Here is a 26,568-nt window from a genome sequence, read left to right on the forward strand (position 1 = left end):
AACTCCATTTCTTCCCCATCTATTTGCCAGGAATTGAGAGGGCCGGATGCCATGATTTTGGTTTTCTTAATGTTGAGTTTCAAGCCAACTTTTGCACTCTCCTTCTTCACCCGCATCAAGAGGCTCTTTAGTTCCTCTTCAATTTCTGCCATTAGAGTGGTATCATCTGCATATCTTAGGTTGTTGATATTTCTCCCGGCAATCTTAATTCCAACTTTTGATTCATCTAGCCCTGCCTTTCTCATGATGTGCTCTGCATATAAGTTAAATAGGCAGGGCGACAGTATACAGCCTTGCCGGATTCCTTTTCCAATTTTGAACCAATCAGTGGTTCCGTGTCCAGGTCTCACTGTTGCTTCTTGACCCTCATATAGATTTCTCAAGAGACAAATGAGATGGTCTGGTACTCCCATCTCTTTAAAAACTTGCCACAATTTGTTGTGATCCACACAATCAAAGGCTTTTGCATAGTCAATGAAGCAGAAGTAGATGTTTTTCTGGAACTCCCTAGCTTTCTCCATGATCCAGTGTAGGTTGGCAATTTGATCTCTAGTTCCTCTGCCTCTTCGAAATCCTTCCTGTACTTCTGGTAGTTCTCGATCCACATACTGCTGAAGTCTAGCTTGTAGGATTTTAAGCATAACTTTACTAGCATGTGAAATGAGTGCAATGGTGCAATAGTTTGAACATTCTTTGACATTGCCTTTCTTTGGAATTGGAATGTAAACTGACCTTTTCCAATCCTGTGGCCACTGTTGAGTTTTCCAAATTTGTTGGCAAATTGAGTGTAGCACTTTTATTGCATCGTCTTTTAAGATTTTGAATAGCTCCGCTGGAATACTGTCACCTCCACTAGCTTTGTTGTTGCTCAGATTTTCTAAGGCCCATTTCACTTCACATTATAGGATGTCTGGTTCGAGGTCAATGACCATCTCATTGTGGTTATCTGGGATGTTAAGCTCATTCTTGTATAGTTCTTCTGTGTAGTTTTGCCATCTCTTATTAATCTCTTCTGCCTCTGTTAGGTCCCTGCCATTTTGGTCCTTTATCATGCCCATCTTTGCATGAAACGTTCCCTTCATATCTCCAATTTTCTTGAAGAGATCTCTGGTCCTCCCTATTCTGTTGTTTTCTTCTATTTCTTTGCACTGTTCATTTAAGAAGGCATTCTTATCTCTTCTAACTATTCTCTGGAATTCTGCATTCAATTGGGTGTATCTTTCTCTTTCTCCCTTGCCTTTCACTTCCCTTCTTTCCTCAGCTATTTGCAAAGCTTCCTCAGACAGCCATTTTGCTTTCTTGCATTTCTTTTTCTTTGGGATGGTTTTAGTTGCTACCTCGTGTACAATGTTGCGAACTTCCATCCATAGTTCTTCAGGCACTCTGTCTATCAGATCTAATTCCTTAAATCTATTTGTCACCTCTACTGTATATTCATCAGGGATATGATTTAGTTCATACCTGAGTGGCCTAGTGCTTTTCCTTACTTTTTTCAATTTAAGCCTAAATTTTGCAACAAGAAGCTCATGATCGGAGCCACAGTCAGCTCCTGGTCTTGTTTTTACTGATTGTATAGAGCTTCTCCATCTTTGGCTGTAGAGCACATGGTCAGTCTGATTTCTATGTTGACTGTCTGGTGATGTCCATGTGTAGAGCCATCTCTTGGGTTGTTGGAAAAGAGTGTTTGTTATGACCATCATATTCTCTTGACAAAATTCTATCAGCCTGTGCCCTGCTTCATTTTGTACTCCAAGACCAAACTTGCCTGTTATTCCGGTTATCTTTTGGTTTCCTACCTTAGCATTCCAGTCCCCCATGATGATAAGGACATCACTTTTTGGTGTTAATTCTATAAGGTGCTGTAGGGCTTCATAGAACCGGTCAATTTCATCCTCTTCAGCACCAGTGGTTGGGGCATAGATTTAGATTTAGATATTGAATGGTTTGCCTTGGATTTGCACTGAGATCATTCTGTCATTTTGGGGATTGTATCCCAGTATTGCTTTTCCTATTCTTTTATTGACTATGAAGGCTACTCCATTTCTTCTGAGGGATTCTTGCCCACAGTAGTATACCTGATGGTCATCTGAATTAAATTCACCCATTCCTGTCCATTTTAGTTAGCTGATTCCTAAGATGTCGATGTTCAGTCTTGTCATCTCTTTTTTGACTACGTCTAGCTTGCCTTGATTCATGGATCTTACATTCCAGGTTCCTATGGAGAAAAAATCTTTACAGCATCGGACTTTCCTTTCACCACCAGATATAGCCACAGCTGAGCGTCCTTTCGGCTTTGGCCCAGTCGCTTCATTCTTTTTGGCGCTACTAGTACTAGCCCTCTGCTCTTCCCCAGTAGCATATTGGTCACCTTCCAACCTGAGGGGCTCATCTTCCAGCGTCATATCTTTTTGCCTTTTAGTACTGTCCATGGGGTTTTCATGGCAAAGATACTGGAGTGGGTTGCCATTTCCTTCTCCAGTGGATCACATTTTGTCAGAACTCTCTGCTATGACCTGTCCGTCTTGGGTGGCCCTGCACGGCATAGCTTACAGCTTCATTGAGTTATACAAGCCCCTTCGCCACGACAAGGCAGTAATCCATAAAGGGGTGTATTTATTTATTTATTTATTTTTGTCATAATTATGTAGTGTATATTGGAAGAGGTGACCCTTTGAGATCTGAATGCAATGAAATTTCATTTTAATGTATGCCCATTAGTGTACATTCACAGTGACAATAAAATTAATATTCTATCCTATATTCTATTCCACATAGATAGGCAACCAATAGTACAAGGTAGTTGTTTCAAATATCTAGCAATAGTTATCAATTTTACATGTCAATTATGCTACCATAGCAGTTCAGAAAAGAATGGCAGCCCTTCTAGGATTGTTTTAGGAATTAGGGTGGACATATACCTGTAACCAACAGATTATTTCTTTCAAAATTGGTAGTACAATTCTTTATGGTGGGTGCAACTGAACCCCGGCATAAAATTCTAATTATATGAAATAATACAATCATTCTTTCTGAGAGCCATATTTTCTACACCTAGAAGTACATCCAATGTTGTATTTAGAATAGAAGCTGGTTGATTAGCACTGAAACAAGTGTTAGGAACTAATCATATCTTTCTGGGTCAGAATCTATTCATTTTTCATGGGACATTTGTCCTTCCTAGTATATGATTGTACAACAAGACATTATAAAGAAATATCTTCAAACTACTTCACATGGCATGTTCTCTGACTGTATATGAAATGGAACTTTTTGAAGAAATATTATGATATATTGGACATAATTTAATAGCAGTCCTTTGGTCGTATTTTCACCTCAGTGAATCAAGGGAACCACAACCTACATTTTTAAGTTGTTCTATATCCATTAGCAATGGGCCTTTTTCAAAACACATTTTAATGTATTTCCTTCTGCAGTTATGGATAGCAGATATAAAAAGAATCTCTGCAGCACTTAATCAATGCTCCTATGCCTCTAGGGCAATTTCAAAACCTTAGAAGGTAGATTTCTAAGATGTAAATTCTAGGTGGAACTGCACTCTTAATTAATTTGCCCTTTAATAGAAAGACTACATAGCAAACCCAATCAATGAGAGAGGTCTTAAGATCACCTTTTTATTTGTTCCATATATTGGTTTCAATTAATTATATCATATCCAAATTGTTAACAGAAGTATTATTTGTATCAAACTGTTATAATGCTATTATGTTTTTGGATTGTACCTGATTTGGTTTTGGACCACAATGAAAAAAAGGAGGAGAAGGCATTTTTTTCAGAATATTTAAATTCTGATATTTTACTTGTCTAGTATATTAAGGTTGTTCATCTGTTTTAATCTAATTATATTAGCATAATCTTTATATTTATTTCCAGATGAAGTTTTCAGAAACAGACTATTTTGGCAATGTCCTTCAGACTCGCAGACATGTGGCCCAATCAGATTTCTACTGGCTGAGAAAAGAAGTCCCCAAAACAGAGTGAGTTGGGAAGAGATGTGCTGGGGAAGTATTGAGATGAAATATTATCAGACAATTAATATACAAGAAATATAATTTAACACAAATTTTAGACTTTTCATCCCCAATCTATTGTTCTGAAACGGATAAAATTTTAAAATGCTTAGTTTGCCTGGTTTAGAACTTAATAATTGTTTTGTGATGATAACTGTGCTACAGATGAGTTTCTGCTGGCAATTATGACTGTTTGGAATGGTACTGCTGGAATTTCCGTCGAATAGAATTTTCATAAATGATGGCTATCCACGAAAATAAGCAGAGTTACTATTATGAACTTAGGGTCAATAAAGTAATGGGGTTGAATTCATTCATTTTAAAATGGATGAAAGTAAGCTTCTCCTTTTATTTTAAAAGAAGATGTTTGCCAGATGATATCATAAGACAAAGAATCAAGAGGAAATGACATTCCTTTCTTTTCCCCCCTCTAGTTTGACAAAGAGAAGAGGGGCTCCACAACCACACAGATCTTAAACCCTTTCCATAACCTACATCCTTTTCCTCTTTTAAGTCCTGCTACTGCATTTCAGTGTGCAGAAGAATTTGCAAAGAAGATCATGAAACAGTTGCTTCTTTCATCTATCTGTTGTGTACCTCTCTGGGTGTAAAAGAGGGGAGAGTAGGCCACTACATTGCTGAGATCTGTCTTTGCAATACAATACAAAAGCCACAGGAACACCTATCATAGCCCTTGTTTTGTATGTGCATGTTGTAAACTAAGAGAAAAACCTGAAAATGTTCTGAGATTCTTCTAGATTATTTGCTATCATTTCTATAACAAATTATATTTAGTTTGTCATGAGTGTCCAGAGCAACAAACACATTTTCTACTTTATGAAGAAGTAGATAAACCCCCTTGATCTTTCATTCTTATGGATGCGGTTATTAGCTGCACTAATACTGTAGGTATCCTGAGAAAATTCTTAGTCTTTAAAATGTCACTGAAAATTAAATTAATTGGCAAATATTTCCTGAAATATAAAATTGTAGGGCAATCCCGTATGTATTATCTTCCATCACTATTCTACTTTGGAATGAAGAGAACTGTTCAACAACTCAGCATGTATTATATTAAAATCCAGCTTATATTTATTCTTTTTCTTTCTCCAGGGGCTGTTTAATATTACCTTTCCCCACTTGTTTTTCCTATTTACCTGGCTTAATTTTCTTTAGAGGGTTTGGGGGAATGGTTCTGAACTAGTTAGTACAAACAGACAGAACATAGTAATATAAACTTTTTTTGCCATAATTGTAAGGCATTTCTTATGGCTTTTCCTTGGGATCTTATTTATTATTCTATCTTTATTATTCTATCTTTATTATTCTTAAATTATTTTATTATATCTTTTTCTCACAGAACAAGCCTATATGTGTAGTTTCTGAGATATAAAATAGGCCATGGACCTGTGCTGTCTAAATTCAGTTGTTGAGTATCAAGTTTAAAGGAGAACTGAATCTGAATCAGAAATTCTCTAGGAGCTTGTTGTTGAATCAGGACAAAAAACAGCATCTTGCTGTTGTGCTGAAAGCTCTGATTGTTCAGGGTGTGAAAGATGTAGAAAATGGTAGGGCTTGTATTGCAACAGTGTAATGGCCTTTCACTTCAATTTCAATACAACTATTTTATTCACATTACTTTCATTTTAGGTCAGGAATCAAGGTTTTCAGAGTCTGTTGTAATCCAGACCATGCAAATCTGGAGATACAGTAACCCATTTTATTCCTTCCAAACATAAAAATATAGTCCTCATTATCTGAGAATTCAAATTGTGAGGATTATTTTTCTGTCATCATTGTAATAGCCAGTTATATAGATATCTCAGAAGGGGCGAAAACTTTAATTATAAAGTTAACTGCAATCAGGAGAAACATTACTTTTTATCATATTTCTCTTTATAAAATTTCATTAGGCCTGTTGAAAGAAAAAATTTCATCAAGGTCCAGTCCAAGCCAGGAATAAACAAAATGGAGACTGCTTAGGAAAGAAGGTTCAGTTTATTTAGTTGCCAGAAACTTCAGTGACAGTAACATGTTTCTGGGATGGCTGACAAAATGGAGCTGGGAGTGGGTGGGTTTTTATACCTTTTGGGGGCTTTATGTTTGGAGTTGTTCTTGTTTGAGATTGTTCCTGTGCAATGAACTTTGATCTGAGCTTCAGTGTGCCCTTTTGGTATTCTAATGGTGGTGGGTTAACCCTATTATGTCCTAAAGGCCATGTCTTTAGATTTTGGGTGGGGGATGCAGAATTTAGGGGTCTTTGTCTTTCTAATCTTAGTGTTGATAATAGACAAGTATTGGAATCAGCTTCCCCCACCCCAGAATACTAATTCAAACTGTAATTTCCTACAGTGTAATCTCCAAAATATTCCTATAGCCACATTCCAGATATGGTTGAGTATCTTCCATTTTCTACCATTCAGTTTGCCTACTGACCAAATTGCTCTATGGAGGATGCTATTTCTTCCATTCTCCATCTGAGCCTCAAGCACTTAGAGGAAAGAAATACTCACATGCGTTTATTGTTTGTCGACTTCAGTTTAACACAATCATTCCCCAGCATCTAGTAGACAAACTGGGCCTTTTAGGCTTAAACACTCCATTGTGCAACTGAATTCTTGATTTTCTTACCAACAGGCCCCAATATGTGCGAGTTGGAACAAATACCTCTAATACCATTTTCTTGAGCACAGGTTCTCCTCAGGGCTGCGTCTTACATCCGCTGCTGTTCACCCTGTTGACCCATGACTATTATGCTAGGTTTGTCACCAACCATATTGTGAAGTTTGCAGGTGATACAACAGTAGTGGGCCTTATTCAGGATGACAAGGTGGAAGCTTACTGCAAGGAGATTGAGGGTTGATGAACTGGTGTAAGGAAAACAGCCTAGTTTTAAATACCCAAAAAACCAAAGAGATCATTGTTGATTTAAGAAAAGGCAGGCACAGCCACACTTCTCTGTACATTAATGATTCACCTGAGGAGATGGTTACCAGCATCAAATTCCTGGGTGTGCAGGTAACGAGTAGGCTGGCTTGGTCGCTCAACAATGAGAAACAGATGAAGTGGGCACAGCAGCACCTGCATTTTCTGTGCCGCATGAGAAAAACACATCTTCCTTCCTCTGTCCTGACCACTTTCTACAGGGGGATGATCGAGAGCAACCTGTCATACAGCATCACAGTCTGGTTTGGAAGCATCACTACTTCAGACAGGAAGGCAGTGCAGAGAGGGAGAGAATGGCCAAAAAGATCATTGGCAGTTCCCTCCCTCTCATCCAGGACATAGCACAGAAGCACTGCTTGAGCAGGGTCTGTAAGATTATCTGGGATACTTCACATCCTCTTCATGACCTGTTTTCCTTGTTACCTTCTGGGAGGAGGCTTCATGGTATCCATAGCAGAACATCCAGATTCAGCCATAGTTTCATTCCATACAGCATTAACCTTGTGAACTCTCAAGTTTCCTCCTTCCATTATATATTCAAGATGGATAGTATTTAATATTTATTTGTTATGTATATGTAGGGGTGGGGGTCTAAACATATGTGGTATATAGTATGTTTAGGTGTGTGTCATGTATGTATTTCACTTTGAGAGCGGGCAACTAAATTTCATTTTTGATGTGTGTCGTTGTGCCCACAGTAAAAAAAAATGACAATAAAGGTTATCTTATCTTATCTTATCTTATCTTATCTTATCTTATCTTATCTTATCTTATCTTATCTTAACTGGCTATGAAGTTCTCCAGTAGGCCAGGACAAATCCTATTAATGCCCATTAATAGTTTTGGACTAAACCAGTGGTGGCGAACCTACGGCATGGGTGCCAGAGGCGACACTCAGAGCCCTCTCTGTGGGCATGCATGCCCTCGCCCCAGTCCTAGGCCTTCAGCTGGGTTTTATAAAATCAATCAGTCAATTTCAACTACTTGCGGGAAAAAAAAAGATCTTGCAAAGTTGGAATTGATTGATTGAACTTTTTAGTCCCAGCCAGTCTGCCATTACCACCGCAGCCATGCCCACCCAATGGGACACACCCACCCAATTGGCCACACCCACCTGGCACCCGACAATGCATAAGTGGGTTTTGGGTTGCAGTTTGGGCACTCGGTCTCTAAAAGGTTTGCCATCACTGGACTAAACTATGAACTTTCCCAGGCAGGGAAGAGGTCAAACATAGACAAACATATTTTTATTATTTTATGTTTTTAATGTAAGATGCCCAGAGTTATTCTGGTGTTAGCTGGCCTTTAAATCTTGTAAATAAACAAACAAATAAAATGAGAAGGATTAAATTACACTGTCTTGAGACAGAATTTTAGAACCTTTTTGGGGAGGAATGGTAAGTTGTAAAGATTTTTCAATATTTGTACATTTTGAATTTACTGTAGCTGAATTGTCTGCTATGCAGTATTTTACAAGCTTAATTTAGAACGCAGCAATAAAGGATAGCCTGAAAAGATATGTTACAGTAAAGCTGCATAGATTAGTCTTTTTTACAAACTGTTCTGAAATTAGCCAAAAAACTGTATTTAAGAAGCAGGCCCTACATTATTATTTTACAGTTTTCCAGTTATTTAAATAAGTATGAAAAATCTGATCTCTGAAATGTACTGGATAACCAGTAGATGGCAGGAAGAAATAAAGACAATTCTAGCTTTTGTTGCCATTTAGCAGTAGGCGTGAGCTTAAATGGACTCCAGAAGATGGTAGAGGACAGGAAGGCCTGGAGGAATGTTGTCCATGGGGTTGTGATGGGTCGGACACAACTTTGCAACTAACAGCAACAACAAAAGTGGCCATATGGAATATTTGCAGACTGTATTTGAAACCTAATTTAAATATCTGAACATAAGGAGAATCTACATAGGGAATCTTTCCCAAAGCATTTGTACTGTATATACAGTACAAATTTAACAAAGTTTTGGGTATGTAATGAAATTATATAAGGCAACTTCATTCCATCCTTATGCATTTATATCAATATTTGGAAGAACAAGAAAAGTCACCTCTTGCCACCAACACCAGTACCAATATAATGCTGTTTGTTGGTTTGGTATTTGCATATGGGAAATTTTATTGGCATTAATTTTCTCCTGCAAAGGTGTAATCTCTATACAGTAATGAATGGTCTGGTGGACATTTTTATATAAGTAATATAAATGTATAAAAAATTAAAGCATGTTAATGTCAAACAATAGACATTTATAAAAGTTAATACTTTTTAAGAAGTATACTAAATATTTATCCATTTTAAGCGATTGTAAAACTTATGGAGACAGCTTTCATGTCTTTGGGTTAAGCCTGGTTGAGGTCTCTAGGTTAGAACGTATTGAAAGAAAGCTCCGAGACAATTGAAGCAAATAAGATAAAGAAATGATGCTAAAAGTTATGATCGTTGTGGAGACTTAGAATGTGCAATGACATTTTAGATTTCTAATAAAAGTGACCTAGTGCCACTCCAGGTCATTCCAAAAAGTCATTCAATGTTATCCTATGTAAGGCCACTTCTTTTTAAGCATCTGTGCTGCTGCTTTTCAGATTAGTGTATTTGGCTGCTGCTGTAAATGACTCTGAAATTGGAATGCAGTCAACCTTGCTAAATGTTTTCTCCTGATTCCTCAGCCTAGATGTCACTCATCTTCTACTCTCTTGCTGAGATATATCTTCCATCTTATCATTTTATTGGAAAATGTTTTCCAGAAGGGTGCAGAGTAGGGAGACAAACCATGCCTGCTAAATAAAGTCTCTTGTATTATAAGTATTAACTAAATAGATATCTATTCAGTGATATTCAGGCTTATATATGATATATGATATTTAAAATATAGAATGGATAACAAAAATAATTGTTATATTGTTTTACAGTTTAATATTAAATAATATTACACAAGTATATTTGATGATGGTTTATTAAAAAAACTGATAAAAATGGTGGATAATCTCATAAATCCTATAATTTTGATATTTTGATATCCATGCTTAATGCATTTTCTAAAATTTCATTTGAAAAAGGGAAGCTTATGTACTTTAGCTATAATGTCAGATATAGAATACCTGCTTGATCAAGGATGGAAGATATTCCATTGTGCAAGTAGTCCTTGATTTATGACCACAATTTGGATCAGAATTGTCATTGTAAGTCATTACAGTCATAAGATGAGTCAGACCCAATTTTATCACAATTTTTATCGATTGTGTTAAATGAATCACCACATTTGTTAAATGAATCACACCATTGTTAAATGAATCTAGTTTCCCCAATGGGCGTTTTTTTTTTTCTGGACATCAGCAAAAAAATGTTGCACATCAAACCATGTGACTGCAGGATGTTACAATCGAACATAAATACAGACAGATTGCCAAGTGCCCAAATTGCTAACATATGAGCATAAAGGTTGTGTGATGGTTGTAAGTGTAAGTACAGGTCATAAGTCACGTTTTCTGAGGGCATTGTAATTTGAACAGTTGTTAAATGAATAGTTGTAGGTTGAGGACTACCTGTAGGTGTTGAACCACTTTTACAGACTATTAATCTTCATCCTTTGCTACATAGTTGGATCCTGATTTCCTTTGTACATAGAATAATAAGGTGCCTGCTATGGCTTTGAATGGCAGGCTCTGCAATTGTAGTTTAAATCTTGAGGGAGATCCAAATTTAGCCAAAATGAGCAATGAGTTCATATAGGAACTTGACATTTGTGGGGGACGAAGGGGGACGGAGACAGACAGATGTTCTCTGATTAATAGAATAATATCTGCTTTTCTTTTCTCTTTTTCAACAGGTGGTTTACTAGTCCAACAACAGTGAATGCCTTTTACAGTTCATCTACAAATCAGATCAGTGAGTACTTGACTAAACCACCATTTAATTACTTATCTGAGAAAAAAGAATATCCTTCAGCTTCTATAAGCAGTGCTCCTCACAATTTTAAAATTGTTATTTCCTCATACTGCACAAAAATGCCTACTAGTTTTAGAAACTGTGTCCTCATTAAAAAATACTAATACCAAGTGCATTGTATGTTTACAAGCAGGTAAACATTGGCTGTTGATTTTACATATTCAGGATACAAAGAGAGAAAAAGAAAGAGAGAGAAAGAGGGAGGAAAGGAAGAAGAAAGAAAGAAAGAAAGAAAAAGAGAGAAAGAAAGAGAGAGAGAGAGAAAGAAAGAAATAAAGAAAGAAAAGCCAATTGCATAAAAATAACCTTTCTAGGAAAGAAGTAATATTACCTTTATGAAGTAATAAGGCATCTGATTGTTTGTGATCAAGGAATCCATAAAGCAAGCAAGCAAAGAAATCCCATATTCATTAAGGCTATTCACTCTCTAATAATTTACAATATCACCCAGCATTGTTGAGACATATAAAACTGTGTATTGATTTATGTTTTTGTGTCTGGCATCAGTTAAGCAGTGATAAGTTTTTGAGCTTAATGGCAGTGGTCTCGTTTTCTGGTATCCTAACATTTTATCAGCAAGAAAAGTAGCTCTCTGTGCCTCTGAAACTGCCAGTCAAAGCTGTTGGCAAAACATCAGGTGGTTAAGGCATCAATTGAAACTGAGAGACTCTATGTTCTAGTCTCACTTGAGGCACAAAGTCAGCTGGGTAACTGTGGGCCAGTCATTCTCTTTTAGCCCTAGGAAAAAGGCAATGTCAAACCATTTGGAAATATTGCCTAAAGAAAACTTCAGAGACTTGCCTAGAAAGCCTCCAAGAATCAAAACTTGAAGACACAGCCACACATTGCTAAGGAAGGCTTAGCAAGCTGTTTTATAGAATATCTCCCCAACTACTCCAAAATCAGGGGAACAAAACCCCACAATTTTATCCCTATATATTTGAGCGACATTATTAATAATCTCCAGGCTCTTCATGGACCTTGAACATGGAAAATAATAACAACAACTAATATTAAGCAGCTCCTGATCAAATGTGAAAAGGTGGAGACTAGTCTAAATATTCAGAAAGCACATAGGGTCTATCAATGCTGGCAGATTGCCTCATTGTCAGAATTAATTTGTTGTTATTTGTGAAGGGTAAAAATGGATATCATTTTTTATTAATTTCCCACTCGCCTTCAAAGTAACCTCAAGATAGACTTTTCTGTTCCACTTCCAAATTATGTTTGTTTGTTATGTTGCTTTTAGAGTGTTTCTATCTGTTTGGAATAAAGTATTTCAATCTGTTTTAGCAGTTTACTAGCTATTTTGCAAAGAAAGGGGCACACTTACAGATAGTTCTTGACTTACAACAGTTCATTTAGTGACCATTCAAAATTACAATAGCACTGAAAAAAGTACTTTCACACACTGCAGCATCCCCATGGTCACAGGATCAAAATTCAAATGCTTGGCAACTAACTCATATTTATGGTGGTTGCAGTGTCCTGGGATCATGTGATCACTTTTTTGCGACCTTTTGACAAGCAAAGTTAATGGGAAAGCCAGATTCACTTAACAACTGTGTTACTAAACTTAACAACTGCAATGATTCACTTAACAATTGTGGCAAGAAAGGTTGTAAAATGGGGCAAAACTCACTTAACAAATCTCTTACTTAGCAACATAAATTTTGGGCTCAGTTGTGGTCATAAGTTGAGGACTACCTGTGTTACAAGGATATAAATAACATATATCCTTGTAACAACACAGCTGAAACAGTGTGGCCGCTGCAATCTGCACTTAACATATGAAAGATTGCTGGTTCAAAACCTGTTTGCAGGTTGGGTACCAAAAAAGGAATACATAATAGAATATGCCAGAATGGTTAAAATGAACAAATATGTATTAAGTCCAGATACTTAGAACATTGGGGAGATCCTCCCTCAATCTGCCATGATGAGCACAAGAGTTGGAAGGGATTTTGGAGGTCTTCTAGTCCAACCCTCTTCTTATCTAGCTGGAAGCATCTACTCTGCATAAACCTTACCTGGGATCCCTCAAAAGGTAGCAATTTTGTGTGAGGGGATGAGTGAGTTCAGTTTTCCTGTGTCAAAACAGGTTAATAGCAGCAGCCAGGAGATGGGTGGGCAAAAGAAGAAGATTGCTTGTGGCTTCGCTGCCTCCCTTGGAATGATGTAAGGTCTGTCTATATGGAGATAATGAATTTAATAACTTGGCCAATCAAGCAAATATGAAAAAAAAGTGGAGAAACTGAAACAAATATCCATCATTACTAATAATAGCATTTTTAATTATACAATATAAACTGCAGCTTGCAAATTATTGAATTATAATGTTTAAAAGGAGCACTTTTTAAGGTTCAGGATTCTTCTGATAGCTTTTGCTGAATGTAAAAGCTAAATAACCAAGATGAAATATTATTACTTGGGTTTTCTTATCTCTGAATAGAATTAAATAGGCACCATTACACAAAGTATCCTGGAAGAAATCAGAGTGCTTTTCAATCTCCTTCTGCTCAAGGTTGGCAGAACAACCATCAGCTCACATTTTCTTAACATACATAGTAACTGAAGGATTCCTGTACTTCTCTGGGTTGAATCTGGACTTGTTGAGGGTTTCTCATTTGAAGGATTGCCATCTTCAACTACCCTGTTGTCAAGTATTCTTAGTGATTGCACTTCCTGTGGACCAACCTACCATTAGACATTTTGACAACTATTAAATACTTTGGAAAAAGGAGTGAAATCATGCAATTTGGAACAATGACCATTATTCTACTTCAGTTTGGGGGCACATAGGTTAGTTGCTGTTAACAGCATTATTTTGGCTTGGAAACTAACCTTAAATTATGATTGTGGGTGTAAACTGTTTGGATTCTATGAAAATAGAGTGGTGTAGAAATTGAGTGAAGTAAATAAATTGGCACATTAAAAGTAAACACACACACAAACAAACGTTTTCTAAAAGCTCGTTTGCTCTAAGCCGCCCCAAATTGTTGGAGGCAGAGGGCTTTCCTCCTGGTCTTCTACATTCCTGGAATGATCATGTCATCTGTCCTGTGTAAGAGCATTGGAGGATATGCAGAGCTGGTAAAATAGCTACATAGTTTGCTGATTAAAAGTCCAATTCATATTGAAAGAGCTTTAGCAATAGCAATGGCACTTAGACTTATATACCACTTCATAGTGCTTTACAGTATTCTCTAAGTGTTTTACAGAGTCAGCAGTTGTATAAAGTCATCTCAGGTATAACAAAATCTTCACTCTAGCTTCCTATACAAAACTGTCTGGTTACATTTTGCCCCAAAGGCTATGCCCCTTCAATCAATAATTTAGGGTTTTTAAAAAGGAGTATTTAAATAGGATATGCAGTCAAGCTTGATTTACAGATTTATCCAGTCATGTTTTCAGTATTTACTTTTTATTTTTTTCCTCCCTTCCCTGTTCATTAAAGCTAGATCTACCTAGAGTTTCTGCTATATATGTCTTAGTATTTAAGGTTTTTGGAAATTATTTGCAGCTTTTGCTGTTCTAGGCTCTCTCTTATATTTCTACTGCAATTCGTAGTGCTAGGCTTTTTTTTTTGCTACATACATAAGCACCTGTATAAAACAATCTTATATAAATAGCTTGGTTTGGCCACTTAGGGATAATGTGAATTGTAACTCAGATATCTAAGTCTATGGAAAAAGTGCAAATGTTTCTTTAAGTTACATTATTTATTTATTTATTTTAGAAAATATGTAGGGCTGCCCGACTAACTCTCAGTGACTCTGGGCAGCTTACAAAGATAAAAATCCAGTAGCAAAACAATAAAAAGCAATAACCCCTCACACTTTCATATATTTTTATATTATAAAACTTTCAGTAAGATGCTGGTCAACACACTATATATTCCTAGGTTAAGTAAATATATTCAAGTTGTGCAAAGGAGATTGTTTTGACGGTGCAACACAATTGAAACTTGTTTGACCAAATTTGGATAATAACCTGACCCCACCCAATAGAAGGACTGGACAAGCTAGTTCTGAGAGATAATGGTGTTTCAATGGTAAGTTGTTTACTTGAATTTTAGCTGTGAGGAGGAAAGGAAGGAAGGAAGGAAGGAAGGAAGGAAGGAAGGAAGGAAGGAAGGAAGGAAGGAAGGAAGGAAGGGCTTCCTATAAAGACATACTATGCTTCCGACTGAAATTCATTGTTTAATTTTTTAAAATTCATTGTTTAGATTAACTGTTGTCCTTGTGTGCAGAAGGTATTGGATACTCTATCCTGTCTAAATCTCTTAGAAAATCTCAGACTTCTTTATTTGGTGAAACTGAATTCTTTCTTCTCCTCTTCTAAAATCATCACAGGGTTTCCAGCAGGAGAACTCCAGAAGCCTTTCTTCTGGGGAACTGAATATCCCAGGTAAGAAGTCTTTATATGTGAAATGCTTATAAACTCAAATACATGAAATATTCTTACAAGTTAGCACACTTATTGAAGCAAGAAACTGGAAAACCTAAATATATGTGCAATTGAGCATGTTCTATCAGTTTTAACTTTTGGGACACTGTAAAAATAGATCAGTACAAAAACTGCTTATTTACCTATTTCTTTTTCTTGTTTTGTTTTCAATTCATTAGAGATCTGTCCATGCATTCTGCCCCCTTTCCTTCATCCTCACGCACTGTTTAAAAGCCTGATCAAAGAGTAGACACGGAAAAGGAGTTCTCCCCATATTTATTTTACCAAGGTTTTATTTACAGAGCTTGTCGCCTCCATTCCTCTCCTGTGTATTTAAACATTTTGTTATAAAATGAAACAGGCTGCAGGCAGAGATGAATTAAGTATTCCTGTTCATGTATTGCAATGAATATTTTTAGAAAACTAACTACTGTTAGCAATGGATCTATTTAGAAGCTGCTAGTTTTCACACATAGAAAACAAAACAAAATAAAAAAACCTGTTAATGCTAAATGTGTCTCTGGAATTTAAAACACACAATTCTTATTTACGAGATTAGAGATAGTTCTTAGGTTCCATTTTGTTGTTTTAATAATATTCTCAATAATTGTTACAATTCTTCCCCCACAAGATTATTTCCCCCATAAATTCTTTATATCATCAGAAATTGCCTCTTTATATTCTCAATGGGAATTGAATTATAAAGTAGAAAAGCTGAGTATCTCTGAGAATCTAGTTCCCAAATCATGAAATCTGACAGGAACCAGATTCTAAAAAATAGAAATTAATTTAAGATATTTTGCCTGGGGCAAAGTTTGTTAGTTACTGGTCTTTGAAATCCTTGTAGAATCCATGCATAGGGCAGTGTTGTGAAATCAACATTTATTGAGCATGTCTACACTGAAATTAAAGTGCTAACTGCTACTTATACATTAGTGTACATATTAAGAAACCAAAAATAAGGAACTATATATCTTTGATGACCTTTTGTGAAAGATTTTGTTCTTTTCATGATAGATACTCTGTATTAAATGTTTTATTTTCCAGCAGCTAACAGCTTCGGAAGACAGAATTTTATTATTTATTTATTGATTGATTATAACCATTTTCAAGGCCAAGTATCATCAACAAGAAAATTATTGATAATGGAAAATGTTCTGGCCGTTCGCACCCATAACCAATGGAGAACCAAAAACCTGTGTACATGCTCTTACCACTATATTAGCTCAGAACTACTGAACTAGTGTGTAAAATTCAGCCACTGTTTCCTAAGTCTTTTATTATATCAATTCCTAAGTTATTTCTGAGGGGTCCTTGGTGCTCTCTGAGCTTGGTTGTTTTCTTGCAGATGTTCCATTACGCAAATTAGAGAGCACCAAGGACCCCTCATTTCAATTCTGAACTACAGATATTCTCCTTTATTGGTAAGTTATTTCTTCTTTTCACTAACATTCCTTGTTCCTCTGATCTTCCCCTGGATTTCTGTCCCATTCTGCTATCAATTCTTTTTCACCCATTCTGCATTTTTTTAAAAAAATAAAAACTAAATTTCTCTGCTTTCAGTTAGGTTTTCTCTAACAGCTATCCCTCCCAAGCAGTCTGATCTTTTTTTAACCAAGAAAGTGGAGTGTAGTTATTTTTAAGCTGACAAGTGTTTGTCAGTATCTTATTATCCTATATTTGCACATACATTGTTAAAAGTTTCATTGCTAAAGTTTACATAAATAAATTATACTGGGAATGTTGTGCTATTGTTCCACTATTGCTCAGTTCCTGGGGAAAAATAGATAGAGATTTCACTCCTTTTTGTATTTCGGACATACTCCTTGATATTATCAAAAAGGTGAACAGCCTTACTCTTAAGATTGTATTCTGTATCTGATGCCACACCTGTCTTTTGTACAATATAAAATAATAAACTTGTCATAGAATGGGATGCTTCCATTTTTGAAATGTATAATTTTAACCTCAGGCTTGTAATGGAATTTAGCAGTGATAAAAATAAAATCTGTAAGAACTATTTTATGACATACAATTGAGCTTTTGTGGAGGATAGAATAAAATAAAAGGCTAAGATAGAAATTCAAATATACTGTAAGTTTAGAATATGACTCAGAAGGCAATTACCATGTTATGGATTGTTAAATCAAATGAAAATCTTTGCAAATCTGCAGTGACATTGATGGGGTGTTGTTGTTATAGTAAATTCAAACTAAACATGAGGTATTCTGATTTTGTGTTGGACTACAGAGTCAGTGGAAAAAAGATATAACCTTTTCTCCCTCTCCATGTTGGTCCTATGGGTGGTGAGTTGAGTAGGAAACATAATTTCAATTAAGAAGAGATCGTCCTTGGCATTCATCAGAGTTTTTATCTCCTCAGTGAATTCTTCTGCATGACAAATCATTGGGTATGCAGATTACCCCAACAGCAGGTGAAATCAGTCTGCTGATCAGATGTATAACTCTCATTTAAAGCCATCTATGGGCCGAGAGGCATTGCATGTAGTAGGAAAGCAGACAAGCATAGATGTGAATATGCATTCCCAGTCTTTCTGAGCAGAAGAATAGCAATAGACTCTCTAAGCAGTTTACAGAATCAGCATATTGCCCCCAACAATCTGGCTCCTCATTTTACTGACCTCAGAAGGATGGAGGGCTGAGTCAACCTTGAGCTGGTCAGGACTGAACTCCTGGCTGTGAGCAGAGTCAGCCCGCAGTATTGCATTCCAACCACTGAGGCACCATGACTCAATATTTAGATGCTTGTGTTGAATTGTCCCAGATTGCAATGGGCAACCCCGGAGTTCATTCCAGGCTTTTCTGATTGGCTCCTTGCTTTGATTTTATAATAGATTCCCCCCTCCCAACCAGGATAGTTATATTTATCTGTTGTTTCAGAATTGGCCAGCTTTTGGTCCATCCCTTTCAGAGGTTTCAGTTTTTAAAACGACTTTGTATTTAAAAATATAAATTTAGAAGATGGGATAATATGTTTCCATATAATCTAGATTTCACTTTACCTAGGCTGGATGTGTTACCCACAGCAGTTCCTTTTGGATGTTTTAAACATACTCCTATGTCTTTCCAGTTTTGTCCATGTAGTAATGGCTCAATAAACTCTAAGCCATTTGTTACTGTACTGCTCCTTTCATTCATTTAATATTACATCTTTTAGACAAGGACTCAAAAGTATCTCTCCAAGTCACCCAGTTTTGTACCGCCATCTGTAGAACACATCACACAATTAATTAAAATTGGATATACTTTTTATAATATATATGCATGCATGCAGTGGTGGGATTCAAATAATTTAACAACTGGTTCTCTGCCTGAAGAGCAACTTAAGAATATATGAAGGCACAGGCTTCCCTGAATGCTAAAAGTAAAGGGGGGTGGGACGGTGGAGTAAGCCGCCTGAGGAAGAGGCAGAGGTGGAAAACTGCTGCAGGGTGGTTGGTTTCACCCACCACCACCTAGAAACAAAACATCTCAAATGGCCCTGAGGAGCCTTGGTCACCAAGGTCGCATTCACTTGCACGAAGCAGCAGCCAATGTGGGCTGCTTCCATCCCAGCTGAGAAAGGGAGAAAAGGAGAAAGGCGGTTTACAGTAACTTCCTTCGCCTCCCTGGATGTCCTTAAGTCTTTTTTCCTTCTTTCCTTTCTCTGCGCAGTGATCACTGGTCCACATTTTCTTGCTGCCCTGCATGGGCCCACATCTCCCTTCTCTGTTCTGGAAATGGTAGCCCCATTTTCTGCTGCTTTCCTCCTAGTAGAAGGGAGGAAAGGAAGGATGCTTCATATGGAAGGATGCTATGGTAATCTCCAGGAAAACTATACCAGCTGGAGCTGGGCAAGGAAGGCCAGGCTTCCCTGCCCCGATGATTTATTTATTTATTTTATTTTATTTTATTTATATGCCGCAAAGCCCTTGAGGAGCGGATTGGGCCAGCTCTGCGGGAAGTGGATCCACTTCTCAAGGGCTTTGCAGAACCATTGAAGGGGAAGGGGAGCTTGGTCTTCTTTGCTCAGCTCCAGCTGGCATAGTTTTCCCAGAGCTTACTGTAGAAAGAAAGTGCAGTGGTGGTGATGGAGGGCTGGTGGAGGGATACTAGGGCTGGCAGAAGGAGGCAGCAGGGGAGGCTTGTGCTCCCTGGTCATGGCACAGGTCACGGGAGAGTTGGTGGAGGAGGAGGCAGTGGGGACCGAAGAAAGCCCCTCCAGCAGCAGATGCGCAGCGATGGAAGAGCCTTTTGCCGTCACTCCCCCTGGCTCCAAAATGGCAGAGGGGGACCGGGTAAGGCCCATCCTCCATAATATGGCCATCCTGCTTGGGAGGGGAATGAAAAGGAAAAGGTGGGGGGGCAGCTGACTTGACCGAAGATGCTGTGTCTCTGTTTGATTTCCGTCACTCATCTCTTGGACTTTTGGGAAGGGTTTTCTTATTCCCTGCCTGGAAGAAAGTTGAATGAAAACTGGATGTGTTCCAGAAAACATAGATTTATGATAACCAGTTCTCCAAATTCAACAAAAAATTAGATATTGGTTCTGCTGAACCGGTGCGAACCAGCTGAATCCCACATCATATATCGTATCGTATCGTATCGTATCATATCATATCACATCATATCATATCATACCTCATATCATATTTACATTACATTACATTACATTTCTGTTTAGTCCTGTCCAATTTTTGAATACTGCCTGGACAAGTCCAGCTGTTTTCTTGTCAAGGTTTTTCAGAAGTGGTTTGCCATTGCATTTTTCCTGGGGCTGAGAGAAGGTGCTAGCCTAAGGTTACCCAGCTTGTGGGATTAGAACCACAGTCTTCCAGTTTCTAGCTTGATGCTAGAATAGAATAGAGCTGGAAGGGACCTTGCAGGTTTTCTAGTCCAGCCCCCCATTCAAGCAGGAGAATCTGTACAATCTCAGACAAGTGACTGTCTAGCCTCTTCTTAAAAACCTCAAGTGACAGAGCGCCCATGATTTCTGGAGGCAAGCTGTTCCACTGGTTAATTGTCCTCACTTGTAGGAAGTTTCTCCTTAATTCCAGGTTGCTTCTCTTTGAGCAGTTTCCAACCATTGTTTCTTGTCCTGCTCTCTGGTACTTTGGTGAATAATGTGACCCCCTCTTCTTTGTGGCACCCCTCAAATACTGGAATACTGCTACAATGTCTCCCCTATTTCTTCTTCTTTTTAGATTAGCAAAACCCAAGTCCTGCAGCCATTCTTCATATGCCTTAACCACTATATCAGGATGGCTCTCTCTATATTTTTAGCTCTCTCTCTCTCCCCCCCTCATCAATCTAGCAATTAATCTATACCTACATATACACATTTCATATTACTTTGCTTTTATGTTATATATAGAGAGGTATACAACAGTTTGACTATTGTATATTTTACTGAATCTGGCCTTATGTCTGTAATAAATAGATTTCATTATAACCTAGATTTAATCATATTTTAAAAACATCTATTTGTTAATATTATATGGAGTTGTATTTTTGGACGTTTTAATACATGCACACACAAACATACAATTACTGCTATATTTTGTTTATTTCATTAATAATTATTTTTAAAAGGAGTGAGATTTTCTAAGAGCTTGGGAAATGCAATGCACTTGTTTCTTGGTTTATGTTTAGTGTGCAACCTCTGTATTTGTTCACCCAATAGTGACTTCCTCATGTTTCACTCACTAGCAGAGGGGACAAACTGCATTTTATGCAGACTTTAGCTTTGCATTTTTAAAGAAAATTGTTTTAGCTGCTCAATGTCCTCAAGAAATAAAATACAAAACAACAGAAAATGAAATAGCAGCATAATCTAATGCAAATTCCCAAAATTCAATTCCATTTCCAAAACTTTCCCAACATCAACTTCACAATCTCTCTTAAAAAAATAGTAAATCTGAATTTCCTGGATTATATATGTAACTTGTACCTATATTTTATGTTACTCAACTCCTAACTTCTGGCCTCAGGGAGCCATCTTTCCCTGGCATGATTTTATAATGACTCATACTGCAACATTCAGCCATTATTAAAGTTATTGTGAAAAGTGTCTGGCTGTAAAAATGCCATCATATTATCTTTTGGGTACACTTGAACAGAAGTGTTTTAATATAAACAGAAAAAATGGCCTATTTCCCAACAATAATGTTTCCTTCCTTCCTTCCTTCCTTCCTTCCTTCCTTCCTTCCTTCCTTCCTTCCTTCCTTCCTTCCTTCCTTCCTTCCTTCCTTCCTTCCTTCCTTCCTTCCTTCTTCCTTTCCTTTCCTTTCCTTTCCTTTCCTTTATACAACATATATGACAATATAATTGAATGTATGTTTGTGTACACATTGAAGGAGCAATGGGATTTTTGTTACTCCAGATCTGATAGCTCAGGGACAGAATATTCTTTGATACCCACTTTTAAAACTCTGTTATTGGTTGGATACAGGAATAATTGATTGCAATGTGATTTCCTGTCTGTCTTCACCATTTTGAATTCAGCTCAGGTGAAAACCATCAAACGTTAGCTTTCAAGTGATTTCTGAGAATAAAGTAGGATGAAAACTATGCCTTCTGGAAGTAGTTAGTCAAGTTTCACTTTCCTCATTGAAAAGTTGACCCTTCAAAAACTAAAAGCTATGCTTTCATTCCACGACTACTTCCATATTCCTTTATTCCTTCCTGCTATTTCAGTTCTTAAGAACATGAGAACCATGGGTTTCCTTTCACTAGTATATTTTAGAAACTTATCTCTTTAGTCTGATATTTAACTAAACTTGCACATCTTCCCTTTCCCTTCCTTCTTCTTCCATTTTGTGGTTTTAAACCAGTGGTGGGATCCAAATATGTGAACAACCGGTTCTCTGTGTAGATGCTGCTTCCAGAAGTCCATTCTGGGCCTGGGCAACAAAAAATTAGCTACCGGTTCTGCCGAAGTGAACCAGCTGAATCCCACCACTGTTTTAAACTGTAAGATTACAAAAAAGCTTTTATATTCTTATGACATTAAATAATTTTACTCTTACATCATTACAAATAAATATCTCCCAATAAAGGCATAAATAATAAGCACCAGCAATTTGGTATTACTGCAAGCATACTCCATTCTAATACATTTGACTATTTATACTTTGGACCTCTCTCCATCAAATGTGATTTAAGACAACCTATGAGCCATATTTGGCTTATATGAAAAAAAGATATTCAATATTCTTTTGACAATTTAATTAGCTTGAACTTTTTTTGCATGTTTGGAAATTGCAGTTGTTAAGAGAAGCTCTTTGCTCTGCTGTGACAAATACAAAGTTTATCTACTTGGTACTGCAGGGCTAGTAATTGATTCCAAAAGGTTAATTGTGAGCAGCCTTGAAAATGGTTGATAGAAATGTAACACTGAACTGTGATTTGTCCATTAATATAAAAACATCCAATGTGACTGCTAATTAAAACTGCATTCATCATATGCCATTAAGTTTTTCATAGAGAATTATATTTGAGATAGCACTATATTTAATGTAGTCAAATAAGTTAAATGTACCTTTTGTGTATATTAGCTCACTTCCATTTGCTTTTTACAAACTAAGAATTTTTTAAATTTCTGCTAATGTTTTTCAAATAATAGTGGTTTTCTTCAATGATATCTTTAAATATACTTTCTTCCAGTTTACATAAAACTGAATGGAAATTCTACTCGATCTCAAAATTCTTTTCTTTTTCAGGTCATTAAGCTATGGTGCTATCGGAGTTATTGTTGGGCATGAATTTACTCATGGATTTGATAACAATGGTGAGTTATTTAGATTCTTAAAATCTGGTTAAAAAGGAAGACTAATTTTGGAGGAATAAAAATGATGAACTCTAAATGCAAATCTCACATACATTCCAAAGCAATATGGAGATGTAGTGTTTCTGGTCTTTTAAGTGAAAATAGCTAATCATGCATTAAATTCTTGTTTCTATTTATGTATATTTTAAGGTTAATATAAACAGTGAAGTGATTCTTTTAAAGGAAATGTTTCTGGGTTAAGTTTTAAGAAATCTGTATTTTATTTATACTATGCTTTGCATTTTTCCCCCTTGAAAATGGAAATGCAGGTCGCAAATATGACAAGAATGGAAATTTGAATCCTTGGTGGTCCTTGCAGTCAGAAGAAAAATTCAAAGAGAAAACAAAATGCATGGTCAATCAATACAACAGCTATTACTGGAAGAAAGCAGGGTTGAATGTAAGTTTAGGATGTTTGGCTTAAACTGATTTGGATCAATCAAACTAAATCTGGAACAATCAGCAGTAATATATCATCATGGCATTTTGATGTTTGCCTTTTTTATATAGCTTATAGCATATTTTTTTCTTTTTAGCTAGATATATTAATTACAGCTGGCTTCTGTGGCTGGTGGCAAAGGTTTTAAAGACTTACTTATTTTCCAATGCTTTTCCTCGCTTTTTCCTTTAATTTCAAGGCAGAGAGATGAAGTGATGGGAAACCACTGATGCTTGCTTAATTATTCATTACACACCTATGCAATTAAATAGCTGTAAATAACAATGCAAATAGGTAATGTTAAAGCTGTATTCCTTTATAGCTTTTGATTCTCTCTCTCTGTCTGTCTGTCTGACTATCTGTCTATATCTAATCTCTATCTCAGGGCTTTTCAATCTTTTCACAGATTGTACCATTTTTAGTACATGACAATATTTGAGTATCACCAGTGCTTAGCAAGGTGTCAAAAACTTGATGACTAAAAAAAAAGGGGAGGGGGCGGGATTTGGCTTTACTGGTTAGGTTCATTTGTTTTTATAGAAATGGCTAGTTTATAATATTATGGAAAAGTAAAAAGTTGAGGTTCATTGTTAATGCTTCCTTCTTACTGCAACAGTGGAAGTCAGAAGTCAATGCCTTTTCTTTTTCCCTTCTCCCCCTCACTTTTCCCTTTTTTCTCACTCTTCCTCACAAAAGCCCCCCCTCTCACCCTTTGCTTGCAAAGACTCCTGCTCACTCTTTCGCTCATTCATGCATTGCTCATAAAGTTTCCTGCTCACTCTTTCGCTCACATGTTGCTTGCAAAGCCTCTCGCTCCCTCTTTCGCTCACTCACATGTTGCTTGCAAAGCCTCCTGCTCTCTCATTCTCTCACTCACACGTTGCTCACATGTTGCCTTTGCTTCCAAAAGCCTCCCACTCTCTCTCTCACTCACACGTTCCTCACATGTTGCCATTGCTTCCAAAGGCCGCTTGCTCACTCGCTCGCTCACTCACTGCTGCTGTTTCCAAAGTCCACTTGCTCGCTTGCTTGCTCACTCCTCCATCACTTGTAAAGGACCCTCTCGGTCTCTCTCTCCTCATTGCTTTGCTAACAAAAGCCTCTTCTAATCTCTCTCTTTCTCTGTGTGTTTTTTCTCTCCCTCTCCCACCAAAACCTGCCCCTTTTATAGTTTCTTCTCTCTCCGCCCTCCTCCTCCTTCTTTTCTCTTCTGGGTACGTCGGGAGCTCCAACCAGCATGCCGTCGCATATACAGATCCTGGCACTTCTGCAGAGCCCTGCAGCTCCAGCTGATCTCCTCCAGGCCTGTGCATTGCTGCTTTGGCTCGCTCCCTCCCCCACTACACTTGGCTAGGGGTCGCGTACCACTTGCCAGGTGCTAAAGTACCACCAGTTGAAAAGCCCTGCTCTATCTCATCCATCCATTCCATCCATCCATCCAGTAGAAGGAAAAAAAGGAATTTGAAGCAATAGGATCCACTGACTGGATTCCTTGGAAAACTTAAGCACTAATGCTGCATAGTAGCCAAAATGGTTTAAAAGGCAGCTTATTTCTTCACTTTTTCAACAGCTGTAATGCTGCAGGCAACTTCATGAATATATAAAAAACATTTTTTCCAGCTTTGCCTACAGATAGTCCTCATTTAAAGACTGCCCTGTTTAGCAAGTGTTCAAAGTTACAACAATACTAAAAAAGTAACTTTACAACTGTTCCTTACACCTAGGATGGCCACCACTTTCCCCTGGCTGAATTATTGCCATTTGCCTGCTCCACAGCTGGCTTCTGACAAGTAGAGTTCTATAAAGAAGCTGACAGTGGAATTGCAAGTTGCAGTCACATGATGTCTCACTTATCAACTACTACTTAGCAACAGAGTTGCTGGTCCCAATTGTGACTATTAAATAAGGACTACCAGTACTTTGCCTGCCGTTATGCATTGATATGACATTAGATCACATTACATGAACAGATTATGTACTGCATTGATTAAGATCCCTGCTACTCACCCTGTGACAACTATATCCAGGTATATATAATACTGTCCCCCAGTAATAATCTGAGAATAAATCTGAAAGTATTTGTCATACCCTTGTATTTTTCCCCAGTTATATGGAAAAATTTGATGTGGGTTGAGAAACCATGTTAATTTACAATATTCTTATTCCTAGATAAAAGGGAAAAGGACTTTGGCAGAAAACATTGCAGATAACGGAGGGTTGCGAGAGGCTTTTGGGGTAGGCAGCTCTTTTGTTTCTAAGTGCAGACCAATACATGGTCCGCCCCACCTGCCCCAATATGCTATTGTAGGAAAAAGGGCTGGTGAAACCTGCACTGCCTTCAATGTGTTCATTATGTCTCACATCAGGCCTATAGGAAATGGGTCAAAGAAAAGAGACAAGGAGAGGAAGAGGCTCTACTACCAGGCATTGACTTCACTCATAACCAGCTCTTCTTTCTGAGTTATGCTCATGTGAGTAGTACATAACATTTCATAATGGATACGCATATTTAGCTGTTCATGGTATGTTGAGCAGACAAGTCTGCTTGATTACCAAAAGAATGTCATTTTCATAAATTGTAGATTATTACCAATGGCTGGCTCCTTCCCTTCCCTTCAAAAAGGAACAAATTACAAGGCCTCTCTTCAGATTCTTTTTTCCACAATACCATACCATGTAAAGTACAAAAAGATGTAAAGTACATACAAAGCCGAAAAGGAATGATGGTTCATTCCTTTTCGGCTTTCTAGTTGCTGAAGAGAAAGAAATTTCAAGGGCAGTCCAAATTCCCTTTTACAGCACAATGTTGAATGGCTTTGTGCATAATTTGTCTCCAATTCACATAGACTACAGACAACTATTTCTGCCATTGGTTACAAGCTGGATCATGAAAAAGGTTCAGAAATATTTAACTACTTCT

General features: G+C 37.3%; 1 protein-coding gene across 1 annotated transcript in view; it reads left to right on the top strand.

Moving 5' to 3' along the window:
• LOC120316781 (phosphate-regulating neutral endopeptidase PHEX-like) overlaps positions 1-26,568 on the top strand; it is a 59,079-nt gene that overhangs the window by 28,520 nt on the left and 3,991 nt on the right. Inside the window, exons 3-9 of the mRNA XM_039362807.1 lie at positions 3,892-3,995; positions 10,815-10,873; positions 15,289-15,343; positions 23,103-23,170; positions 23,479-23,609; positions 25,818-25,883; positions 26,015-26,119. Of these exons, the coding sequence (XP_039218741.1) occupies positions 3,892-3,995; positions 10,815-10,873; positions 15,289-15,343; positions 23,103-23,170; positions 23,479-23,609; positions 25,818-25,883; positions 26,015-26,119 (588 nt within the window). The remainder of the gene's footprint in view (positions 1-3,891; positions 3,996-10,814; positions 10,874-15,288; positions 15,344-23,102; positions 23,171-23,478; positions 23,610-25,817; positions 25,884-26,014; positions 26,120-26,568) is intronic.

Source organism: Crotalus tigris, unplaced genomic scaffold (genome assembly GCF_016545835.1).
Source record: "Crotalus tigris isolate CLP2741 ecotype Arizona unplaced genomic scaffold, ASM1654583v1 scf7180000017589.2436309, whole genome shotgun sequence".
Taxonomy (NCBI): domain Eukaryota; kingdom Metazoa; phylum Chordata; class Lepidosauria; order Squamata; family Viperidae; genus Crotalus; species Crotalus tigris.